General features: G+C 28.3%; 1 protein-coding gene across 1 annotated transcript; it reads right to left on the bottom strand.

Moving 5' to 3' along the window:
* Positions 1-2,523: 2,523 nt before the first annotated feature.
* On the bottom strand, positions 2,524-21,271 carry LOC135924423 (matrix metalloproteinase-14-like). The gene is made up of 20 exons (XM_065459480.1): positions 21,265-21,271; positions 21,126-21,212; positions 20,947-21,075; positions 20,770-20,870; positions 20,274-20,490; positions 17,440-17,607; positions 17,136-17,282; positions 16,196-16,287; positions 14,915-15,062; positions 14,618-14,799; positions 11,200-11,323; positions 10,843-10,974; positions 10,016-10,116; positions 7,617-7,830; positions 7,269-7,436; positions 6,756-6,899; positions 5,739-5,872; positions 4,893-5,040; positions 3,712-3,893; positions 2,524-2,598 (listed from the first exon to the last, which is right to left on the bottom strand). Exons 1-20 carry the CDS (start codon positions 21,269-21,271, stop codon positions 2,524-2,526), a joined length of 2,700 nt encoding a protein of 899 aa, XP_065315552.1.

Here is a 21,271-nt window from a genome sequence, read left to right as displayed (position 1 = left end):
GACCGACGACAGAATCTAAAGTTAAGAATTTGTATTAAGCTATTTTATTGTTATTATTTACATTTTCCCAGCCGCAAACGTAATATTTCAGCGAAATTTTCTTTCTTATTTTTTAAATTATTTATCTAATTCATTTACAAATACAAAACCAGAATTATTTTTGGAAGCGATCTTTTAAAATTTAGAAATAAATTGTTTTTTTTAATTAATTTTCTAAAATATTGTTTCTTATCAATTGTCAATAATATTTTGTCTTAAACGAAAAAATAAAAGTGACATTTGGAGCAACATTTTCACTACTTCCAAAAAAAATATTCACCCATATATTTAAAAATATTTATCACTCCCAAATAATAGGAAGGCACAACAAAGAGGGATAAAAATAGAGCTGCATCCTTGCAAAAACTATAAATTTACTGGTAAAAAAACACATAGAAACAAAGCATTTTATTTTAAATCATCAATTTTTTTATTTTTTAATATAATAAATAGCAGGGAGCCCCCACCCTCTCAGAGCCCAAATTATAAAACACCTTAAAAAAACTTTAGTAATTTAAGTAATCACTGATTTTATGGAGTTTGCGGAGCATATTATCAGCGCTCTTAGTGAAATTATCAAAATATCTTAAGAAGAAAGAGCCTTATTTAAATTTCTTTGCATCAGAATAAATGAACAAATAAGTTATTTATACTAGTTTTTTTATGCAATCTATTTCAAAAAAAAAGATATTGATTTAGTTGACACCATAAAACCTAGAAAGTATTTTAATAAAGAAATTAGTTAATTACGTATTTGAAGTTGAAAGTGTTCAAAGAAATTTATGAATGCATACCTCGGCATGTACCAAAACAAGCTCATCATTCAAATTATTGGGGGAGCAGTAGAATACTATTATAAAATAAATCTCTTATTCCCCCATTCGCTGTTTTAAACTTCGATTTCGCCGATTCAAAATTTTTCCAAAAAATGGTCAAACCTTTCGGCAAACTTTTGGCTAAATTTCGTATGTAATATATTCTTTTTACGGTAAAATAGATGTTTTAACAAAACAACCAATTTGAATAATTTTTTAAATCAAATAAATGAGTAGTTCTTGATTCATCAAGCAAGTTTATATATGAACGTTATCATTCCACTATTGATTATTCTTTATTTTATTAAATTTCTTTTTACATAAAACCTAATTAAAAAAATTATAATTTATAAATATATAATTAAAAATAAAATTCTATAATTGAACAAATACAAAAATTTTAAAGACTTCATATTCACTCCAGTAGTGACCTCTACTAAAGGGCATTTTTCGCCTTTAACATTTATGTTTTTAAAAAATCTGGGTAATAAAATACTACTTTTCACAAATGAACCCAGAGAATTTCTTTTTATTCGACAAAAAATTCAAATAGAAATTTTTAGATACCACTATTTAGTTTTTTCATAAATTTTCTTCTTTAAGAAGAATAAAAATGTATGCATTAATACCTTTTCAAATCACTTATGTGTGCTAATTATAATAGCCAATCATATAGTTTATAAAAGCGCGGGATAATTATATGTACTTTCTATTCGGATCTTAATGCTTAGAAATTAGCGGGACCAATATGGTTATAAAAAAATAACAATTTATCTGATAATTTGTTAATAAAACATTTGATTATAAACGGATATTTAAATTGTTTATCAGGTTAAATTAATGTGAGGAAATCGCCCTAATTTTTAAGTAGATAATTTGTGGTTTATTATATAATTAGTAAAATCTATAACTTTTCCTAATTATTTTCTACTAACTAAATTTCCATATTACCACTCATTACCTCCTCATCATCCCATTAAATCCCTTCCCACCATAATATCTCTCGAATCCTAATCTTCTTCATTTTTTAGCTATAAACTTCATTCAAATCTGCAGTCCTGGTCCTGGCGATTATTTCGTTTGCAGATTTTAAAAAATCCTCTTTTGTCTAAACAATAATACTCTTTTAACATCCTACTTGTGAGTCATAAAACAGAACTATCTACAACAAACTAGCAATTAAAATTATCCCTACTCCATTTGGTTTTATTCATGCGGTTCTACCCCTGTTAAAGTGGTCACCCTTTATTTATATAAATTTTTAATATCACACCTTAGATCACAAATTTTTTGAATTTTAACAATAAGAATAAAAAAATATTAAAATAAATGCACCAAATTAATTTTGATTAATATTTCCGAATCTTCAGCCAAGTTCGCCAGCTGATTTTCAATCACGATTTCCAATTAAAATCAAACATTGAAGGGACCTAGCAGAAGAGTTAATTTTTGCTTGGTCACTTAGGACAAATCACTCATCAAAAAAAACACCAAATTAAAAAAATTTATTTATAAAATAGATTTGGATAAAGTTTAACATTAATATTTTAAATAAAATAAATATAATCGTCATAGATCATTTTAAATCGGAGACATTACATATAACATATGAAATAAATTAGAATAAAATAAACAAACTAAAACTAAAATTTTTTTTTTTTATTAGAAATCAAAATTTTGTTTCATTGACATTGCTACAGCCTAGCCACCATTTGCGCCAATCGCGAGGAAAATTTTTATCCACCTGAAATGGTAAATATCAATAAAAAAAATAAGCTGGAAATATAATTTTCAATTATAAAATTATTCAAAATTTTGACATTTTATTTGAAAATCAAGTTTTTTATTATAATCTCTACTTTCTGCAATTTTTTTTTTAGAAAAAAATGACATCTATTTAAAGATTGTTTATATTTCAGGGATCTGTAGAAGCTCCTACTGCAAACTCAATATTTTATCCAGATGAATATTACGCAAGCCTAAAGATTTTACTCATAGATGGCCCGAAGGTCTAAACATTTAATAGCGAAATCTCAAGGCTTAGGCAATATTTTTCTGGCTAAAATATTGAGTTAGCCCTTTTTAAAAATCGGCTCAAAACGAGCGGTTTAACAACACTAGTCCCAGCCCAGATTTAAGAAAAAGATTTGTAATGTTGTTAAACGATCAGATTTTGGAAATTTTAAATCAAACTTGAGATTTTCGTTAATAGATGTCGAAACCTTCGGTCATCTATGAGCAAGGTTTCCAGGTTTCTTAATATTTTTTTAATATTGGGTTAGTAATTTTTAAAAAATAATGATTTTTGGTGTGCCCTAATTTTTTTTATATATTTTAAGACCAGCTCGGCTCGGATATCTATCAATTTATGGGCTGGATAATATTGGTTGTTTTCTATAAACGATTTCAAAAGGAGATTAAAATAGGGGGTGAATTAATTTTAAATCACATGATACGTCATATGATTTTTTCAACTAGTCAAATTCTATTAATTTGAATTTATTTGATTTAAAAAGATGGGTTCTGATTTTTATTCTTCTCTAGTTTTTGGCCCAGGAGTCGGGTACCACGACAGGCCAGCAAGTCTCTGGTTTATATGACTTATCACTGTGCCTTATTTATTGTTTTTGATTTTTTTTTAAAAAAAATGTCTTTTGTTTGATTATATTTTACTATAGTTTTTTAAAAAAATTTTGGTTTCATTTTGGTGTTCTTTTGGATTTTTAAGGAATGGCGTTTTTATTTTGATAATTCAACAATAAAAGATGAATTTTTGAAAATTGAAAAATAGATAACATTATTTTTATTACTGAAGAGAAGAGTAAAAAAACATTGGCCTATATTAAAAAAAACTCACATCAAATTGGTGATCGTTGAAACGGTAATATTTTTTGCCGCTAAAAAAGTAAGTTCTATCATTTTTCCACTTGAAAGCCGAATCGATTATCTCAGGCAAACCTTTCCATAGTGACAGTTTCTTGGGGTAACCCGGGTCTACTTTCCTATCGGCTATGCCTGAATATCTATAATAATTCGCGCCTTTGAAAAATATAATGATTAGTTTGCAATGTCGGCAAAATGCTATTTTTTTTATAATTCCCATACTGATGAGTAGGCAATGTCGGTTAAAATGTTATAATGAGATCATTGTTGATAATTATGTTATTTAAATTAAAATTTTATTTTGAGGGATATTACTAATGCACCTTTAGTTATGAAAGGACTTTATTTTTGCTTTTCTACTAGAAAATAATATAATTTAACTAGAAATAAATATATTATCATGCCCCATAGACTTAAACTAAAGTGAATTAATAAAACATTATTTTATTTTAACTTAGCCAAAAGTTCCTTTTTAAAAAAAATGAAACTAGTTTAGATCTAAATTCTAACCTTTTAAGTTATAAAAATACATATTATGATGCAAAAATACAGTTTACCAATTATAAAGTATAAAATAAAAATTTTAAATATACTTTAAATAAAAATTTATATTGTCCAATTCATTAATTATATATAAATCTATTCCAAATATAATTATTTTGATTAGATAATCAGGAAAGTTTAGAACGATGTGAATACATGTTCAACTGGTACTGGCTATCGAAGGGTAGTGTTGTATTTAATGAAATAATATGTAAAATTTTTGGCTAAAAGATTGGGTTAAGCATTTTTAAAAAATAGAGCCGTTTAACAACACTAATGGTAATTCATTCACTTAAAGAATTATTTTTACTATGTAAAAATTTAACTAATTCTTCATTAAATTGATCATCCTCAAGATCTTCTTCAAAAAAATCTTATTTCATTTTTTCTTTATAGCGGATGACTTAATTATAATTTTCGGTTACTTTTTCCCTATCACCCTACTTTACATCACCTGATTTTTTTTTTGAAAATTAAACCAGTTTAGTTCATATCCTTAGAGAGAAAAAATGCGAGACCTTTTTTTAGCTCTTAAAAAAGTGTGAATAACGAATTTTTGGGATTTAAGTTATCAATTTAAATATCAGGCGGATGATAAATGAATGAATAAACCCCTAACAAAGTATACGCCGCTGCTGTCATCCCATTGAAACGCCGCTTGTATATTTTCAGGTACGCCCTTAAATCCGTCACTTATGGGTCTTGGATAATCCAGGTCTAATTTTAATGAATCGTTACTGTATCTCCAGTATTGATCATTCTTTGAAATATTTTATAGGTATGTTCTTGTATTTTTAATTTATATATTATGTAATAATTGAATTAAATTTAAATTTATTCTCTCGCATATTTATTCAAATTTAAAATAAGAAAATGCTTTATTAAACTTGTCAAATAAAAAAAATTATATTATTATTACATTATTCTTATTATTATTAATATCTAATGATCGGTTCATGCCTATCCTTGATACCATAAAATTATAAAAAGATAACCCTGCATTCAGTGTTACCGTGAATTCGCGGTGATTATAAAATATGCTGTATTTTTGCAAACTTTGCCGAGAATTGGCGCTAACTGTGAATGCAGGGTAAATTCCGACCTATCAAAACTGTCACTCAAAAAAGATTAGATAAATTCAAATAAATGAGGCAATCACTAATCAATTGTTATATATATAGAAAATTGTTTGAAATTTTTAAAGTATAATAAGTATTTTACACTTTGTCGGAATATTTCTGATTAAATCAGATATCATTTTTTTTTAAATTTAAAAAAACGCGTCAAATATATAATTTAAAGTTGGAAAATAGCAAATGCATTCCAATTTGCGTAAAATATGGTCATAAACTTTTTGAGTTATTCCTAATTTGCATACTAAAATTACACGCTATATTGACTGAAATATTGGTCAGACAAAACGTGAATTGCCTGTAATATATATTTAAAATTAAAAACTCTAAAAAAGAATAATCTATTCTTTTGAGGCCAGAAGAACACGGCATCAATTTTAGAAGGAACTTCCTTCCAGGTTTGCTTGGTGACTCGTAAATCTGACATTCCATTAGCGGTAATTTCCCAATAATATGCACCTAAATAAAAAATAGTATAAATGTATAATCCTGGCTAAAATTCGTTAACTATTAAAATTATAAGGGTTACCAGATGAAATCGTACTAAATTTTATCTATCATGACAATTTTTTTTGTGGGTTAGCAAAAAATAGAGTTGTAAAAAAGTGTTTAACTACTCTGAATACTTATTAGGTCCTTTTTAATATGGTCATTACTAAATTGCATTAACATTACAGAAATTAGGATATTTACGGACTGCTTTTTTCTCAAGGCGGTTTTCTAAGCCAGTTAACAGCATTTTATTTATGTAATTTCTAAACAAAGGATAATAATTTATATAATTAATTATAAAAGAAACTTAGTAATTCACGGTTCTCAGGCGTCATTTAATCGTTAGTAAAAGGAGAAATAAATAATTGGGACTGTTTATAAAATTAATATTATATAATAATATAGGTTTTAAATTTCAATGGATAGTTTTCTTATCCCACCAAGTTAGTGTTGAGAGGTGTTTTTCGATACTCAAATTTATATTAACACGACCGGCGCAAATAATTGGTAATCTTTTATAAAATGTCTAAAATTAATACTTAGATGTAATATCTGATCTATATTATTAGGATTAATGAATAAAAATTGCATATAAATTAAATAAAATTTTAAATATATTTAAGGAACGCGCTCCGGAACGTTCCGAAACGTGGAACGAAACATAATTAAATGTGAATCTATAAATCAGCTTGTCGCGCCATTTTGGTTTCTTATATAAAGAAATTATGAGAAATTAAAATGACGTGTCACATGATTTGTATTAATTTGGTATCGGCCAATGGTATTGGCAAAAAAAAATAAAAAGTGTTAGCAATAATACTGCTCCTAATAGTCTTTAAAGCGCGCTCACCAATAAATGCGTATACACTTTCGTTAGTTAACATTATAACCCCGTCTAACTTTTCAGATTGGCACACCCTTTTCTTGAGATATACCTGTTTCTCTTTCCCTTCTATAGATTTTAACAAAATGGTCTCTTTTTTGGCAAATTCACCTATATTAAATTTTATAAAAAGCAAAATTATTTTTTTAAAAAAATATCATTAAATCCTTTGTCTGTATCCTGATGTCTTAATTTTAAACAGGGGTATGTTTAGTGGTTTAAATAGCTCTTACTAAACAGAATAAAAGGAAGAGGCAATCTAGATTTAGAACACACTTAAAGTAAAGCGGAAAAGGAGTCTAAACAAAAATACGTTTCAAATATAGTAAAGCGTTTTTGTTCAGCTAGTACTTTATTTCCCATTGAAAAAGGGGCACTATGGGGTTTGAAAAAAAGGATTAAGAGACACTCTGCGTTTAAAAAAGCTCATTAGGTGCCTTTTAAAAAAAAGAGTATTGTATATATTTTTTTCTCTATAACTTTTTCCGTACATATACTGTATAGCTGTAATATCGTCTTCATCTAATTCAACTTCCCTATCCCATTCCCTGTAAAATGGAGTCATTATTGATTCCCTCTTTTGCGAATGGAGTAACCCTAAGGCATGACCTATTTCATGAGTAGCAACTTGCATTATATTGATGCTTCCTTTTCAATTGTAATAATAAAATATCAATTAATTCTTTTTTTTTACATTATCGAAGAGATAATCTCGGCGATTATAATAAATATCTAAAGAGAAAGATATAAAATTAATGAATGCGATTGGTGTAAATCCTGAATATTAAGATAGTGTTGGTTAATATTTGATTGAAAAAAAATAATTACCTGGAACGAGAAATTTATCTGTCCAAACCTCAGCATCATTAAAATGAACTTCACCGCCCTCATCAGGGTAAAATGCATGGGCTACTACTAACGCTGGTCCACCCATAGGTGTACCGTCTCCATGGTCACCCTTTTCCCATCGGATGTCTATGTGAATATGTTTGGTTTCATCGATCATTTGTTTGAATGTCAGATTGGAATATTTAGCCCAAAGCTTGAAGGGGTGAGTATAAATATAAAAACGGTATTGATAAAAAATTGTATGCTGGGAAATATAATGAAAGTAATGTTTCTGGTTTTGAGATTAATTTAAAATTTCGTTACATGTTTAGGACAAAAATTTTAGAATTATTATTTTAGATTTTATGAATGATCTAAGTACAACATAAACCTTTAACCAATTTATGCTTTAAAAATAATAAAACAAATTTAAAACACGAATAAAGGAAGAAAGGGTTATAATGTAAAATGAATATGACGGTCATCGGGCAACGATAGTGCACAGCTGCTCTGGACAGCATATAACAATTAAAACATGAATTAATGAGGAAAAATGTTAAAATGAAAAATAAACACGAGGGCCATCGGATAATGACAGTGCATAGCCTCTGAACACCATACAACAACTTATTGGGTAGCGGCTAAAACTTTATTATAACTATTTTTTTTTGAATTTATATTAGCCCTACCCCTTATCATTCTAAACTTTCTACCTTCTCTCAAATCCATAGCTATTTGCTCGAGTAGGTCGGTTTTATATTAATGCAGCCTTTCAGGAATTGAACCAGGTCATTAAGCTCACATTTCCTCGATCTAAGTTTCTAAACATCTGGCCACGGCTACCATTAAAAACACGTAATTTTTTGTAAATATAGATTTCATAAAAAAACTGTCATCTATAAGGACGGTTTTTTTAAATAAAAATTTAAGTAAAAACAATGCAACCATAGCCATTGTCATAAACGATTCAGGAAATCTTTATTTAACAAAAGATGAAATACGAATAATATTTTTTTTATTATTCATTATAAGGTTTATATAATTTACTAGTAGATAGTCCGTCAAGAATGACAGGGAAGAATTTTTTTCTTAATTTGATGATGGATTACACATATCCAATTTTTATTTTACCCCTTTCCCTCCAGACAAGTCCTATCCATTAAGATCAAGTGTGAATACTATTATTTGAGTGAAAATATCCTGCCCCCCCCTCCCCACCCACAAGATCCAGACCGGCTCACTTAGTGTGATAATTATGATTACAATCAGAGGATATTTTATTACCTTTTTTTGATACCTATGTCAAATACTGGTTCTTAGCTCCCCCCCCCCTACATATTAAGTCCAACTAATTAAGATTTAGAGTAAAAACTCAGTCTAAGGATATTTAAATTAGCTTTTATTTGATATCCATATCGATATTTGTGTTATTTAAAATAATACTGACCCCCTAGGCCTAGACTAGCCTATTATGGGGGAAAGGCTAATCATCTTTATAGACATTTATATTGAACATATCTACTTTCATAAGGCCAAAAAGACAACTTTAAAAATAAATGAATAGAAATAAATAAAATTTGAGACTCGTGAGGGCATAACGCTAAGCTGCTGCGATGAGGACATATTGCTAAGCTGCTGAAACAAATGTTTAGTTATGCCATTTAGTCGTGAGTTCGATTCCAAATCTGGGTATTTTTACACTTTATCACAAATATGACGAAAAGTTAATACAAAATTTCACAAAATGTGACAAGCCTTTAATTATATAAGATATATTAGTTATATATAAAATAAATTATTGTCTTTTTTTAAAAGTAGATTTCTAGCTCAGAGTTAGAGATATACATTAATGATATTAATACCAATCTAAGCTGCCACTTCATTAATTAAAATACATTAAAAAGCGTAGATATATTAAAGTGCACCAATGAAAAGTATCATTTAGACAAAATTGTGAAAGACATTTAGACGAAATATATCTTTCAATGGCATCTTCAATAGCTAATAACATTGACTACGGCCGACTTTATACACTTTTAATAAATTCAGTTTAAGGTAGTAATAATGTCATCGGTATAGATACCGATTGAGACATAAATGCTTCGCAGTTCGAAACATTTTTTTTACCTGAATCTCTCGGACGAAGATGGAGCGTAATTCCAAGAATCGCCAGATATGGGTTAGGGGTAATATATTGTAGAATTTACATTTTTATAATTCAATAATGAATTTTTAAACAAATTATTAGCACATTTAATTAATTAGTGTATAAAAGGCGCTTAACGATTTTCCATCTGATTCCCTTATAAGAATCTTTTAGAGAGATAGATGTCCACATAAAAAATACGTTTTGGGCTAAAAATATAGTGCATATTATATATAAGATTCAATTATTTTACATCGAAAGCTTTTTTGATTTCGTTGTCAATTTTATCCTTTGCAAAACGTTGAGTATATTTGCTAATCCTGTATCTAATTTCACTGACTCCCCATTGACTGCCTAATATATTATCAAAATAGATAATTATAAATTTGCAAAAAATATTTTATACAATTTCTTATTTTTATATTTTTTAAAAATATAAAATTTAGTTTTTATTCCTTTTTTGACTATGGCTAGGCAAAGAGTCAGACGAAAGAGGTTTCCAGATAATGGATGGAGAATGCTGAGGATGATAGCTGGGGTAACCAAAAAGAATAAGATAGGAAATATATACTAGAAAATTTTAAGTCAGTAGACTTATAAAAACACAAATTATAGTAAATAGATTAAGATTGTACAGTTGTTAGAAAGCTCGAAAACTATATTAGAAACAGAGTTTAAAGTTAGAGGTAACGGGTAAACGGATGAAAGGCAGGCCACAACTTCAAATGGGTCCATAAAGTATTTTCAATTTATCTTTTATCTTTATACAATAAATTTAAATATATAAACAAAATGTTTAAGAACTTTAAAATTTTTTAATTTGATTAGAATACAAGGCAACAACAAATTTCGAAATCTACCAAATCATAATGGTCCAGTAATTTATGATAATATCTACAAGGAAGCTTAGAAGGTTTAATATATTTTAAATCGGTTCGGTTCGTGTTTTTTTAAAAAAGAATTTGGTATAGCTATTTATTCCTGGTACAAAAGTATAAGGTCAGGTTTGCTCTTAATTATTTATCACGATAAGTTACATCTAATCGATAAATGTAAAAAATATATATATTTATATTATACCTTGAAATGAATACCTTTTAACTCTTCTTGGCGCACTTGTTGATTTAAGTGTCGCATTCAATTGCTTACCGGTATCTGGTAATCCACATCTTTTCCAAGTCATAGCTTGAAAAGTCTTATTGTCTAAAAGCCCTGGCAAAAGTTTCATAATATGACTAACTAAAAAAAATGGCATGCTTTTTTCTAAATCATAACGGATCATGACTGTTGAGCTATACTCAAAGTTTACGGCCAAAATCAAAACTCGGTTAAATAAAAAAAACGTGAATCAGAGCCCTTATAATTTTTGTAGAAACCCGAATCGAAATCGGTTTTAACAAAAATCGTGACTTATTTATTTTGAAAAAAATATATTACCTGTTAAGGGTATATTGGCCATCTTTTGAAATTTGACCAGTTCTTTAGCATGAATAGCAGGAATTGAGTTGGCCGATAAACTACCTACCCTCGGTTTTATGTAGAGAAATTTTTCTAGATATTCCTTTTTTATTTTTTTTATTGTGAAAAAAAAACATACATAATATTTATGGGGAGGGGGAGGATTATTTTAAAGTAGGGGATGAACTTGGCTTACAAAAGCGTTTCGAACATCTTCCCTATTTTCGCAAACAGATTTTATTATGGACGTAAAGCAAATTACAGTAATGTAACGTATTACACTAGGTGTAATACTCATAAATAGTTATAACCATATATCCTTTTTTAAATAGATATCATAAAATCATTAGACATAAAGAATAAATTTATAAAAAAAGAAAGTAAGCAACAATCAAATCGAATGCACTTGGAAGTAATTGCTTAAATTTTAAAAAAGATTTTTTTATTATACTTTTAAAATATAAAGTGCCTAATGCCTTGAAATCCAAAAAGAAACATTTTAAAAATACGAAAGATACACTTATACTAAGTATCTGTGTCGGAAATAAAAGTTGTATCAGTGTCTCTATATAAAACTAGATATAGTTATAGTATTAAATAACAAAAAAAACAGTCATAATATAAGGTTTGGGGCATTACCATCCCTTAATCCCAGCGAAGGTTTATTTTAATAGTATGTCGAGATGCTAAGATTTCTCGCCTAAAAAATCTTCTATTCGTTTTATGCTACAGTTGGTACAGTAGGCATGATATTTCTTTAACTTTGTCAAGTCGGCATCCCAGATTCCTCCTAATGTAAAGTATCGCGAGTGACTTAGCAGTCCTGAGCTATTGGCAAGTTATGAATTATAAAACTAATGGTCCGGGATATGGGATTCAGGACATCTCATTACCCCTTTTTTTAAAAGTTTTAACCCAGAAGAACATTGCTCCATGACGAATGTTCATATAAATAATCTTACGGTTGATATAATCATCATTTATTACTCAAAATAAAAATTGGCTCCCACACCATGGCCATACAGATTTTTGAATATAGTTGATAAAAGTACTCCTTAGTGTACCTAGTAAGATTATCGTTTTGGTAGCTTGGATAAATTAGTTCAGTCACAATTAAGTTGTTATATCATAACCAGTTAAATTTTATATACATGTATCTTCAAAGATTCTGGTCAGTGTATGTTAGAATACGATTATTACTTTGAAATGCTCAATTTATTTATTTGCTAAAAAAATAAATAAATCACTAGAATTTTCCGGCAAAGTATATATAACGCGTTGATAGTACAGGGTGCCCTCGTCTAAATTTAATTCTTGACACATATTGTAAAACAGCTGATTGGTTTTATCATTCAAATGACCATATTGACAATGTAAATTTTTTAATTAAGGAAATCACAAGTTATATTAATTTTGATGTGTTCTCATATATAGATATATAATAAGTAATAACGCGTAGCTTTAAAGGACCTTTTAGGAAGAAGGCGAGAGGTTCTAAGAGTTTACAAAGGTTGGCACAAAAATTAAATTGGCAAACTTTAGGTTCCTTGTGCGCAACGCATTCATTAATTTGCATTTAGTACAGGAAAAGAAAAGTGGAGAGTAAATTTAAAAATTTCCACTCTCCCCTCTCTAAGTGGTATTCATTAAAAAAATATAATTTTGAACAAATAATAATTGATATCGATACAACCTCCTTCACCTTCTACACAAAAAAATTAAATTAAATAAATTAAAATAAAATAATAAAAATAGTATAACTATAATTTAAATTTCCCATAAAGTTTTTTAAAAAAAAACTACCGTGTAAAATCCCAATATCATTTGAAGGATAAGTATAATCTACTCTGCTAATTGATGGGCATGGAGGATTATTTCCCATTTAGAAAGTCTTGACTAGACCTAATGGAGTACTGCAAAATTATTTTTGGCCCAATACCAGTCCGCTGGTACATAAAGCTTTAGGGCGCCATTCCCGTAGCCCTATTTGATTTTAATATAAATGGGAATGAATAAGAAAATATACTATCAAACCATTCCCTATTTTCTTCTTCATTATAATTATGTAGATTAAATTTAATATATTCTACAAATCTATTTAATAATTAATAAATATTGTATGAAACATTTAGTAATCCAATTATTATGTAAAAAATAAATAAATAAAGGTTTTTAATAAATCAGGATTTAGAGGTGTTCTCCTTCTATCTAAAATGCGTCACACAGTTAAAAAATTTTGATCGTTGATTGCTGTGAAAGCCTATATAACAAATATTAATTGCTTCTTACGATTCGACTCCATCTCCTATTATTTTCTTTTAAAATTTTTTTTTAAATTAGGAAAAACCAATCAGAATAGAAAGAGGAAGAATAGAATAAATAAAAATCAATATTTGTTTGGGCTACGGAAGGGCCGAGCTAATGTTTCACGCGGTATTTTTGTATTCTCTGCCATGTATTTGTACTAACTTGAATGAGGGGTTACCCTGCATTCATGGTTAGCACAAATTCACGGTGAAGTATACAAGAAACTTGTGCATTTATGCATACTTTATCGCAATAGCGGTAACTGTGAATGCAGGGTTAGTCTGGGATTAAATATCTTTAAAAAAAATAAATTTTTATTTAATAAATTCATTTGATTTTGTTAACAAAAACAATCAATAAAAAAAACATTAATTATCACTTATTTAAAAATTTAATAATAACATTTGCAAACGTAAAAATATACGAAAAATAATTGCATAAATTCAAAATATTTTTCCACCCGGATAATGATTCTTTGTTATTTGCAGCCAAGCCACCACTTGCGCCAATCAAGCGGAAAATTTATATCTACCTACAAGATTAAATAAAATAAGCATCGATAAAAAAAAGAATTGTTGTGTGTGACACAAAGATCTATCGCTCGCTTAAAAAAATGATAAAATTCAGAATTGTGAACCCGGAACTCGTGTTCAAAGAAATATTGGACTGAATGAAACCCGAACCGAACCCTCTTAATTTTAACGGGTTCTAATCATCCGCGCCTTCTTATCTTTCTATTGTATTTTTTTTATACCTCACGATAAATTTAAAAACAAGGGTTCTAAATCTGCTAAAAAAAAACTAAGCTGGGATAGGTTTGGGTTCTTCAAGGCTAAAAAATTTGAAAGGGTTTGGCTTGAATTTGGTCCAAGATAAAATTGGTCCGGTCTCGGGTAAGAAAAATATTTAACCCCAGAGTTTCACAAAATTCAAACTCCGGATTTTATATAATATGGTCACATTTATTAACATATTTCACACGAATAGGAATCGCGATTAAAAGATGAGATTGCAATTATAATACATTCCGACTAAAGGTGTAGATAAAATGAGGAAATTCATAAGGAACTATATTCTAATAATTTCTCACTTTAAATTGGTTATCATTGAAACGGTAATATTTTTCGCCACTGAAAAAGTAAGTCTTGTTATTTTTCCATTTGAAAGCTGAGTCAATTCTCTCGGGGAGACCTTTCCACACAGCCAATTTTTTTGGGTAGTGCGGATCAACTCTCTTATTCATCAAGCACGAGTATCTGTAATATTCTGAACCTTTTCAAGAATATATAATGAGTTATATAATATCATTAATTTTTTGAAAAAATGATTTTTAAGGGGGGAAGGGGAATGGGAAAAGGAATTGTAAAGAATTTTTTTTATTACTTACCCGAAACAAAGTACACACCTCCGCTGTGATCCCATTGAAACACTGCTTGCACATTGTCGGGTACGCCTTTGAATCCGTCAGATATGAGTCTAGGATAACCCTGGTCTAATTCTAATGTATCGTTACTGTACCTCCAATATTGATTATTCTTTAAAAAAAAATACATATTTGCTCATATATTTTTTAATTTATATAATTCTATTTTTTTAAATTTTAAAAGATAGGTATGGTATTGCATTTTAAATCCCCTTAAAATATATTTAGATGATAATTGAATTAAGAAGGAAGGATCCAAAGCAAAACGTTCTATGTTGACCTAAAAGCAAAATAAAAACTAACTTTTTGAGAAGAAAATAAAACAAATAGCAAAATAATTAAACCAAAAAAATGGTGTAAATATATTTTTTTTGATAAACAAAGTTGATTTTTTTAGTTTTAATTGTAGTGTTGTCAAAAACCTCGATTCAAGATTTTAGCCAAGCAAATATTACCAATTAATACTAAACCTCGAGATTAAGCATATATAAGATGGTAGAAAAATTTGGTCCTCGTTTGATTAAATCTTGTGGCTTTAATGGGATAATTTTATTTGGTCCATTTTTTTATAAAAAAATTGATTAAATCAACGGTTTTTGACCATACTAAGTTTTATATTCTTTAACAGTTGTCGGTTTTTAAAATATAAAATTTCTTTAAAAAAGCAATTTTTTATAAAAATATAAATGAACAAATAATTTATTGCATATATGGGCATTTAATTGTTAGAAAGAGGCCAAATTTAATGCCAGTTCAGCCTTTACAGCCTCAATTTTTTAAATATGAAAAAGCTATTTTTGCTCTTTCAAATAAATTCGATGTTAATTTTTTTAAATTCATATTGTGCCTAATCATGTATAAACTTGTTTTTTCTTGATAGCACAATAGGAAAAGTCTGGGAAATGTTATAAAATTGTTAAGATTAAAATAATCAAAAAATTGGGTATAAAAAAGAAAAACAAAAGTTAATGTTTAAAAAGGCAAAAATAAAAGATTTTAAATTTTCGCCTCATGAACTTTTATTTTGCCTCTTCCCCAGAATTTATAAAAAAATAATCCAGAATTTAAACTCCAAAAAAACTTACTAATAATAAAACTTCCAAATTTAAATCGAAATCTTTATTTTTATTTTTATTTTTATTTTTATTTTTAATTTCAATTTTTCTTGTAAAAAATTATGTTAAACATGTATTAATAAAAAACTTTAAAAAAGAATAATATATTTTTTTGAGGCCAGAAGAAAACGGTGTCAATATTCGAAGGTACTTCCTTCCAAGTTTGGTTGATGAAACGTATATCGGATATTCCATCAGCTGTTATTTCCAAATAATAAGTACCTTTTTTTTGTAATAATGAAATGGATTATAATATTATATATGGTTAAAATTTTTCTCCTATTTTTGAGGATCCAATATAAACATTCCAAATATAGGCTCAAACTCTTTATTTATTTATTTCTTTCTTTTATAAATACTTTTAAAAATTATGGATAGCAGGGTTAATAAAATAAATAAAAAATCTATGCCAGGTCAAAAAATTTCAAAAAAAATTATAAATACTGGACTGGTTGGGAATTTTTTTTAAAAAAAAAACAAATTCGGGTCGAAACGGGTTAAAGATAACTTCCATAGATCTCCCCGAAAAATAAAATGTAGACGAAGTTTAACTAAAGAAATTAACGGGAACTGAATAATAACTATTATATTACCTACTACAATCTTTATTATTATTAATTATAATAGTATAATTTTAAAAAAATCTAAGTAGGTTTAGCATTTTTAGATTGATAATTATTTAATAAGTTTCTCAAATAATCTAAATCAATTTTTTTTATTAAGACAACGAATTGCCACCTTAATTTTATGAAGTTTTAATTATGTATATTTTTTTTTGAAAAAAAAAATGCTATTAAAATAATTATTAAATATTAATACCCAAAGTTTGGAGGAAGGAGGGTGAGGAATAATATTATAATGTTTTTATTTTTAAACTTAAAACGCTTAGGCAGTGTCCTGCTTCGTCTCATTTTTTGAAATTTACTTCTGTTTTGCCCAGCCAGGCTAAACAGATATTGAACTAGAACAGGTTTGTTTTTAATCAGACCTTTAAATAGATATTTTGGTTTGGACGCAAAGGTGTTTCAAAATAAGACGATCCTAAACTCGACCTTAATACTTTATAATACCTATAAATGCGTACAGACTTTCGTTAGCTAACATAGTAATTCCGTTTAGCTTTTTAGATTTGCACACCAATTTCTTGAGATACATCTGTTTATCAAAATATTTTCTTTTTGATTTGAGTAAGATAGCTTCTTTTAGGGCAAATGCACCTACAATAAATTATTAATTTATGTTGATCATAAATAATCTGTTAAAAATTTTATGAAACAAATCTTTCTTTCTTTCTATTTTTATTTTGCATAAAGTTCTAAGAAAAAAAAAATGTATTTTACAGAATTTTAAAAATGCTATTTGTCTTTTTCAAACTTTTTCCGTATAAAGTCTGTACGGCCGCGATATCGTCTTGATCTAATTCAACTTGTCTATCTAATTCCCTGTAAAAGGGCGTCATTATTGATTTCTTGTTTTGTGAATGGAGAAGCCCTAAAGCGTGCCCTATTTCATGAGTAGCCACTCCAATAATATTAGTGCTATCTTTATAATAATTATTCATTAATCTAAAGTATGTTTAAGATTCTAATTTGTTAATAGTATTATTAGGGATGTACTGATATTTTTTATCGGATCGGATTGGGCCGATATTTAACCCATTTCAAAATATCGGTTATCGGCCAATATTATAAAATTTTCCTATCCGATCGGATAAAAAATTTCGTTTTTAACAAAAATAAAATGTTATAAAATTTATAAAAAAAAGTTATATCCTAAAAAACCATTTATTTTTATGAATAAAATCATATATTTTTATGTTTATGTTTATTTTTAATAATAATAATTAATTAATTAACATTCTGCCATATTGTTATTTTTTTGCACATTCTGTTTATAAAAGTGTGCGATAATCTCTTCAGAATCTGTTTTTAGTGAAGCTGGTGATATTGGCAGCCCCCATCGCCACAGGCTGACCATTAAATTGGAAATTTTGGTATCTCTAAAAAGAAATCCTCGATATATTAATTTTAAATATTTATTTCAAATTTCATAATATATTTGTTTTTTTACTTATTATGTAAATAGATTAATGTTATTACTTATTATATAAATAAGTGATTTATCAATAAAAATATTTTATATACTTTTAAAATTGCAATTGAATTGAATATAAACTATAACTGATCATTATAATATAATTAAATTACATATGTTATTGTAGAGTTAAATTATAGATCTTAGATACGGGATCGGTAATCGGCTGATATCAATTTAATATCGGGAATATTGGATAAAAATGACCTCCAAAAAGTGGTTTCGGTACACCCCTAAAGTGTATATTAGAATTATTTCTACTTTAGTGCAAAATTGAGAACCCGAATTCGGTTTCATAAATTTTAAACTCTATTTAGCGGAAATTTTGATAACAGGAATTTAATAAAAACCGATTATTTAAGAGAGGTCGAATCCCGCCCCGGTTCCATATTAGGTTCGATGGGTTGCCCATAAATCGGTGTCTGTTTGGTCTTTAATCTCGAATGCCCAACCAAACAATTTTATATTTTGGAACCCAAATTCGGTTTCACGACCCTGCTTTAGCGAAGGCCAAGTCCACATTCAGGAAACTTCAGTTGGGAGTGGGCAAAAGTGATGTTTTAAAAACGGTCAGCCCATGATTTTAGACAAAAAATATTATGCAAACCTGAAGCGAAATCTCGAGGCATTAATATTATTTTGGCCAAAATCTAGATTTAAAATTGTCTAAATCGATCCTTTTAACAACACTACAAATGATGTAGAAAAAGATAAGGGGGATGGGGAATTTTTTTTCAGGGGAGTGGGCGTCACCATTGGCTATGAGGCTGGCTCTGGGCATGGCCCTCCATTTATAATTTAATGTTAGAGGATGTTATTAATAAACAAATGTTACTATAGTTGAAATCGTCTAAATGCGAAGCGTTGTAAAAAAAAAACTCGATTTTTTCATGTTTATTCTTCTATGCGATAATTTTAATTTTTTTTCAATTTTAACTTTGAATTATATATATTTTTAACCCTATAATTTTTTGTCCTTTAAACTCATTATTCTCATTTCTTTCTATGAACATAATTGAGCCTTTGATTTTATTCATCTAAAAAGTTCTCTGAGCTGAGTCAATTATAAATAAAAATGAATGTGGTCCGACTTATAAAAATTCCTTTTCTCATTTTAACAATTTAGTTATACTTTAATAATTGAATTGCCACATCATCCAAATCCCATAGCAACTTAAGTCATCACAATGATAATATATGTATTCAAAATAACCTTAAAAAATCACCCTTTTCTTTATTTGCTAATGACTTATCAAAAAAAATTTTATAATTGTTTTTTGAGTAGTAAAAGACCAATAATTTTATGCCAAAAAAAAGTCATCATATAATGTGAAGCTAGTATAAAATTCAATATCATTATTGCTTCCCTCCTAAATATAAGAGCATTTGTAGCAAATAATATTTTTATACTAAAATTGTTTGAATGTTAATTATAGTTTTGATCAAATAAATTTCTCGATTGGCAATTAACCGATATCATTTTTATAGAGAGACTTGCAAGTACGATTTACATCTGCAGGTCCCAGATATTGTATGAATTTAAATGGGAAAACCTATGCATTTATTCGATAATTCTCATTTAATTAGTTTGCATTTATATGATATTCAACATTTTTTAAACAATATTTTCAAACTGGCCTATTTTCGCATTTAGGAATATTATACTTAACCGATTCGCATTTAAACATGTTCTAAAAAAAATAATAAATTACCTTTTAGAAATAATATGTATTATATTGAGGGCCTTTTAACATTGAGGGGGGTGGGAGTGGGAGTAAGAATCAATTATGTCATTAAAATCTGGGGGATTCCGTCAATACCTATTTTACAATTTAATCAGTCACCGGAGTGGGAGGGCTCAGCGTTATTAATGCAAGGGGACGGGGTCTAGAGAGCGTCGATCATTAGTGAACTGTATCGGTTTAATTTCTATATCCAGGCCCAAAATTTAAAAAAAAATTTGTCCGCCAGATTCCGAAAAACTTTTTTATTTGTCCCGAAAAGCTCGACCTGAAATTCAGACCAGGTCTAATTTTAAAAATCTATATTTATCATACTATAAATTAGAGCCTACGTATATAGGTTATAATAAAACATGAACGGTAAAGATCTACCAGCGATAAAGAATTTATCTGTCCAGACTTCAGCATCATCAAAATGAACAGCCCCACCTTCGTCAGGGAAGAATGCATGAGCTACTACTAATCCTGGCCCATCCAATGGTATGCCATCTCCATGGTCACCACTTACCCATCGGATATTTATATGAACATGTTTAGTATCGTAGATCTTCATTTGCTTGAAAGTCAGATTGCAATATTTAGCCCAAACCTTGATAAAGGCATATAAATTTTAAACAGAGGCCGGCAGTAAATACCGGTCTGTATCAAATAGCGTCTATTAAAAAAACTACCCGGGACAGATCCGGACAGAGACATGCGAATTGGGTTCTAATTTGTGGGGTAAAATGCCCCCTCCCATAAAAACTTTGGCTATTAGGCCTTATAATACGAAATCAAAACTCAAAAGAAAAATTGTATTAGATCGCCTACTATATGACACACGTTTTGATTAAAATTTATATAAGTTATTTCATTATATTTATATTACATTGAAAGATTTTCTAATTTCTCGGTCAATCTTTGCCTTAGCAAAATGCTTGGCATATTTGCTGATCTTGTATCTAATTTCGCTGACACCCCATTTGCTACCTAATATAATTTTATATCAAAAAGCATTAACGCATCCACAATAAGATAAAACTGTTATGCCAATCATGTTTTATACCTTCCAATGAATACCTTTTAACTCTTCGTAGTGCGCTCCGTTTAGGGATGACATTTATCTGCCTACCGTTGTCTGGCAATCCACATCTTTTCCACTTCATTGCTTGTAAAGTTTTATTGTCTAAAACTCCTTGAAAATATAAATGAATATCCAAATTTTAAATGAGTTCATAATATTACCGGTTACTGGTATATGGGCCATCATTTGAAATTTCATCAATTCCTTAGCGTGGATGGCAGGGATTGCATTGGCCGATAACTGACCCCCTTTTGATTCAATATAACTATATTTTTGGAGATAATCCTTTTATAATAAAACATGACAT

Source organism: Gordionus sp. m RMFG-2023, chromosome 2 (assembly GCF_954871325.1).
Source record: "Gordionus sp. m RMFG-2023 chromosome 2, tfGorSpeb1-WG-v2, whole genome shotgun sequence".
Lineage (NCBI taxonomy): Eukaryota > Metazoa > Nematomorpha > Gordioida > Chordodea > Parachordodidae > Gordionus > Gordionus sp. m RMFG-2023.
Note: the sequence above shows the minus strand (reverse complement) of the source record. Positions and strands in the feature narration are given on the sequence as shown.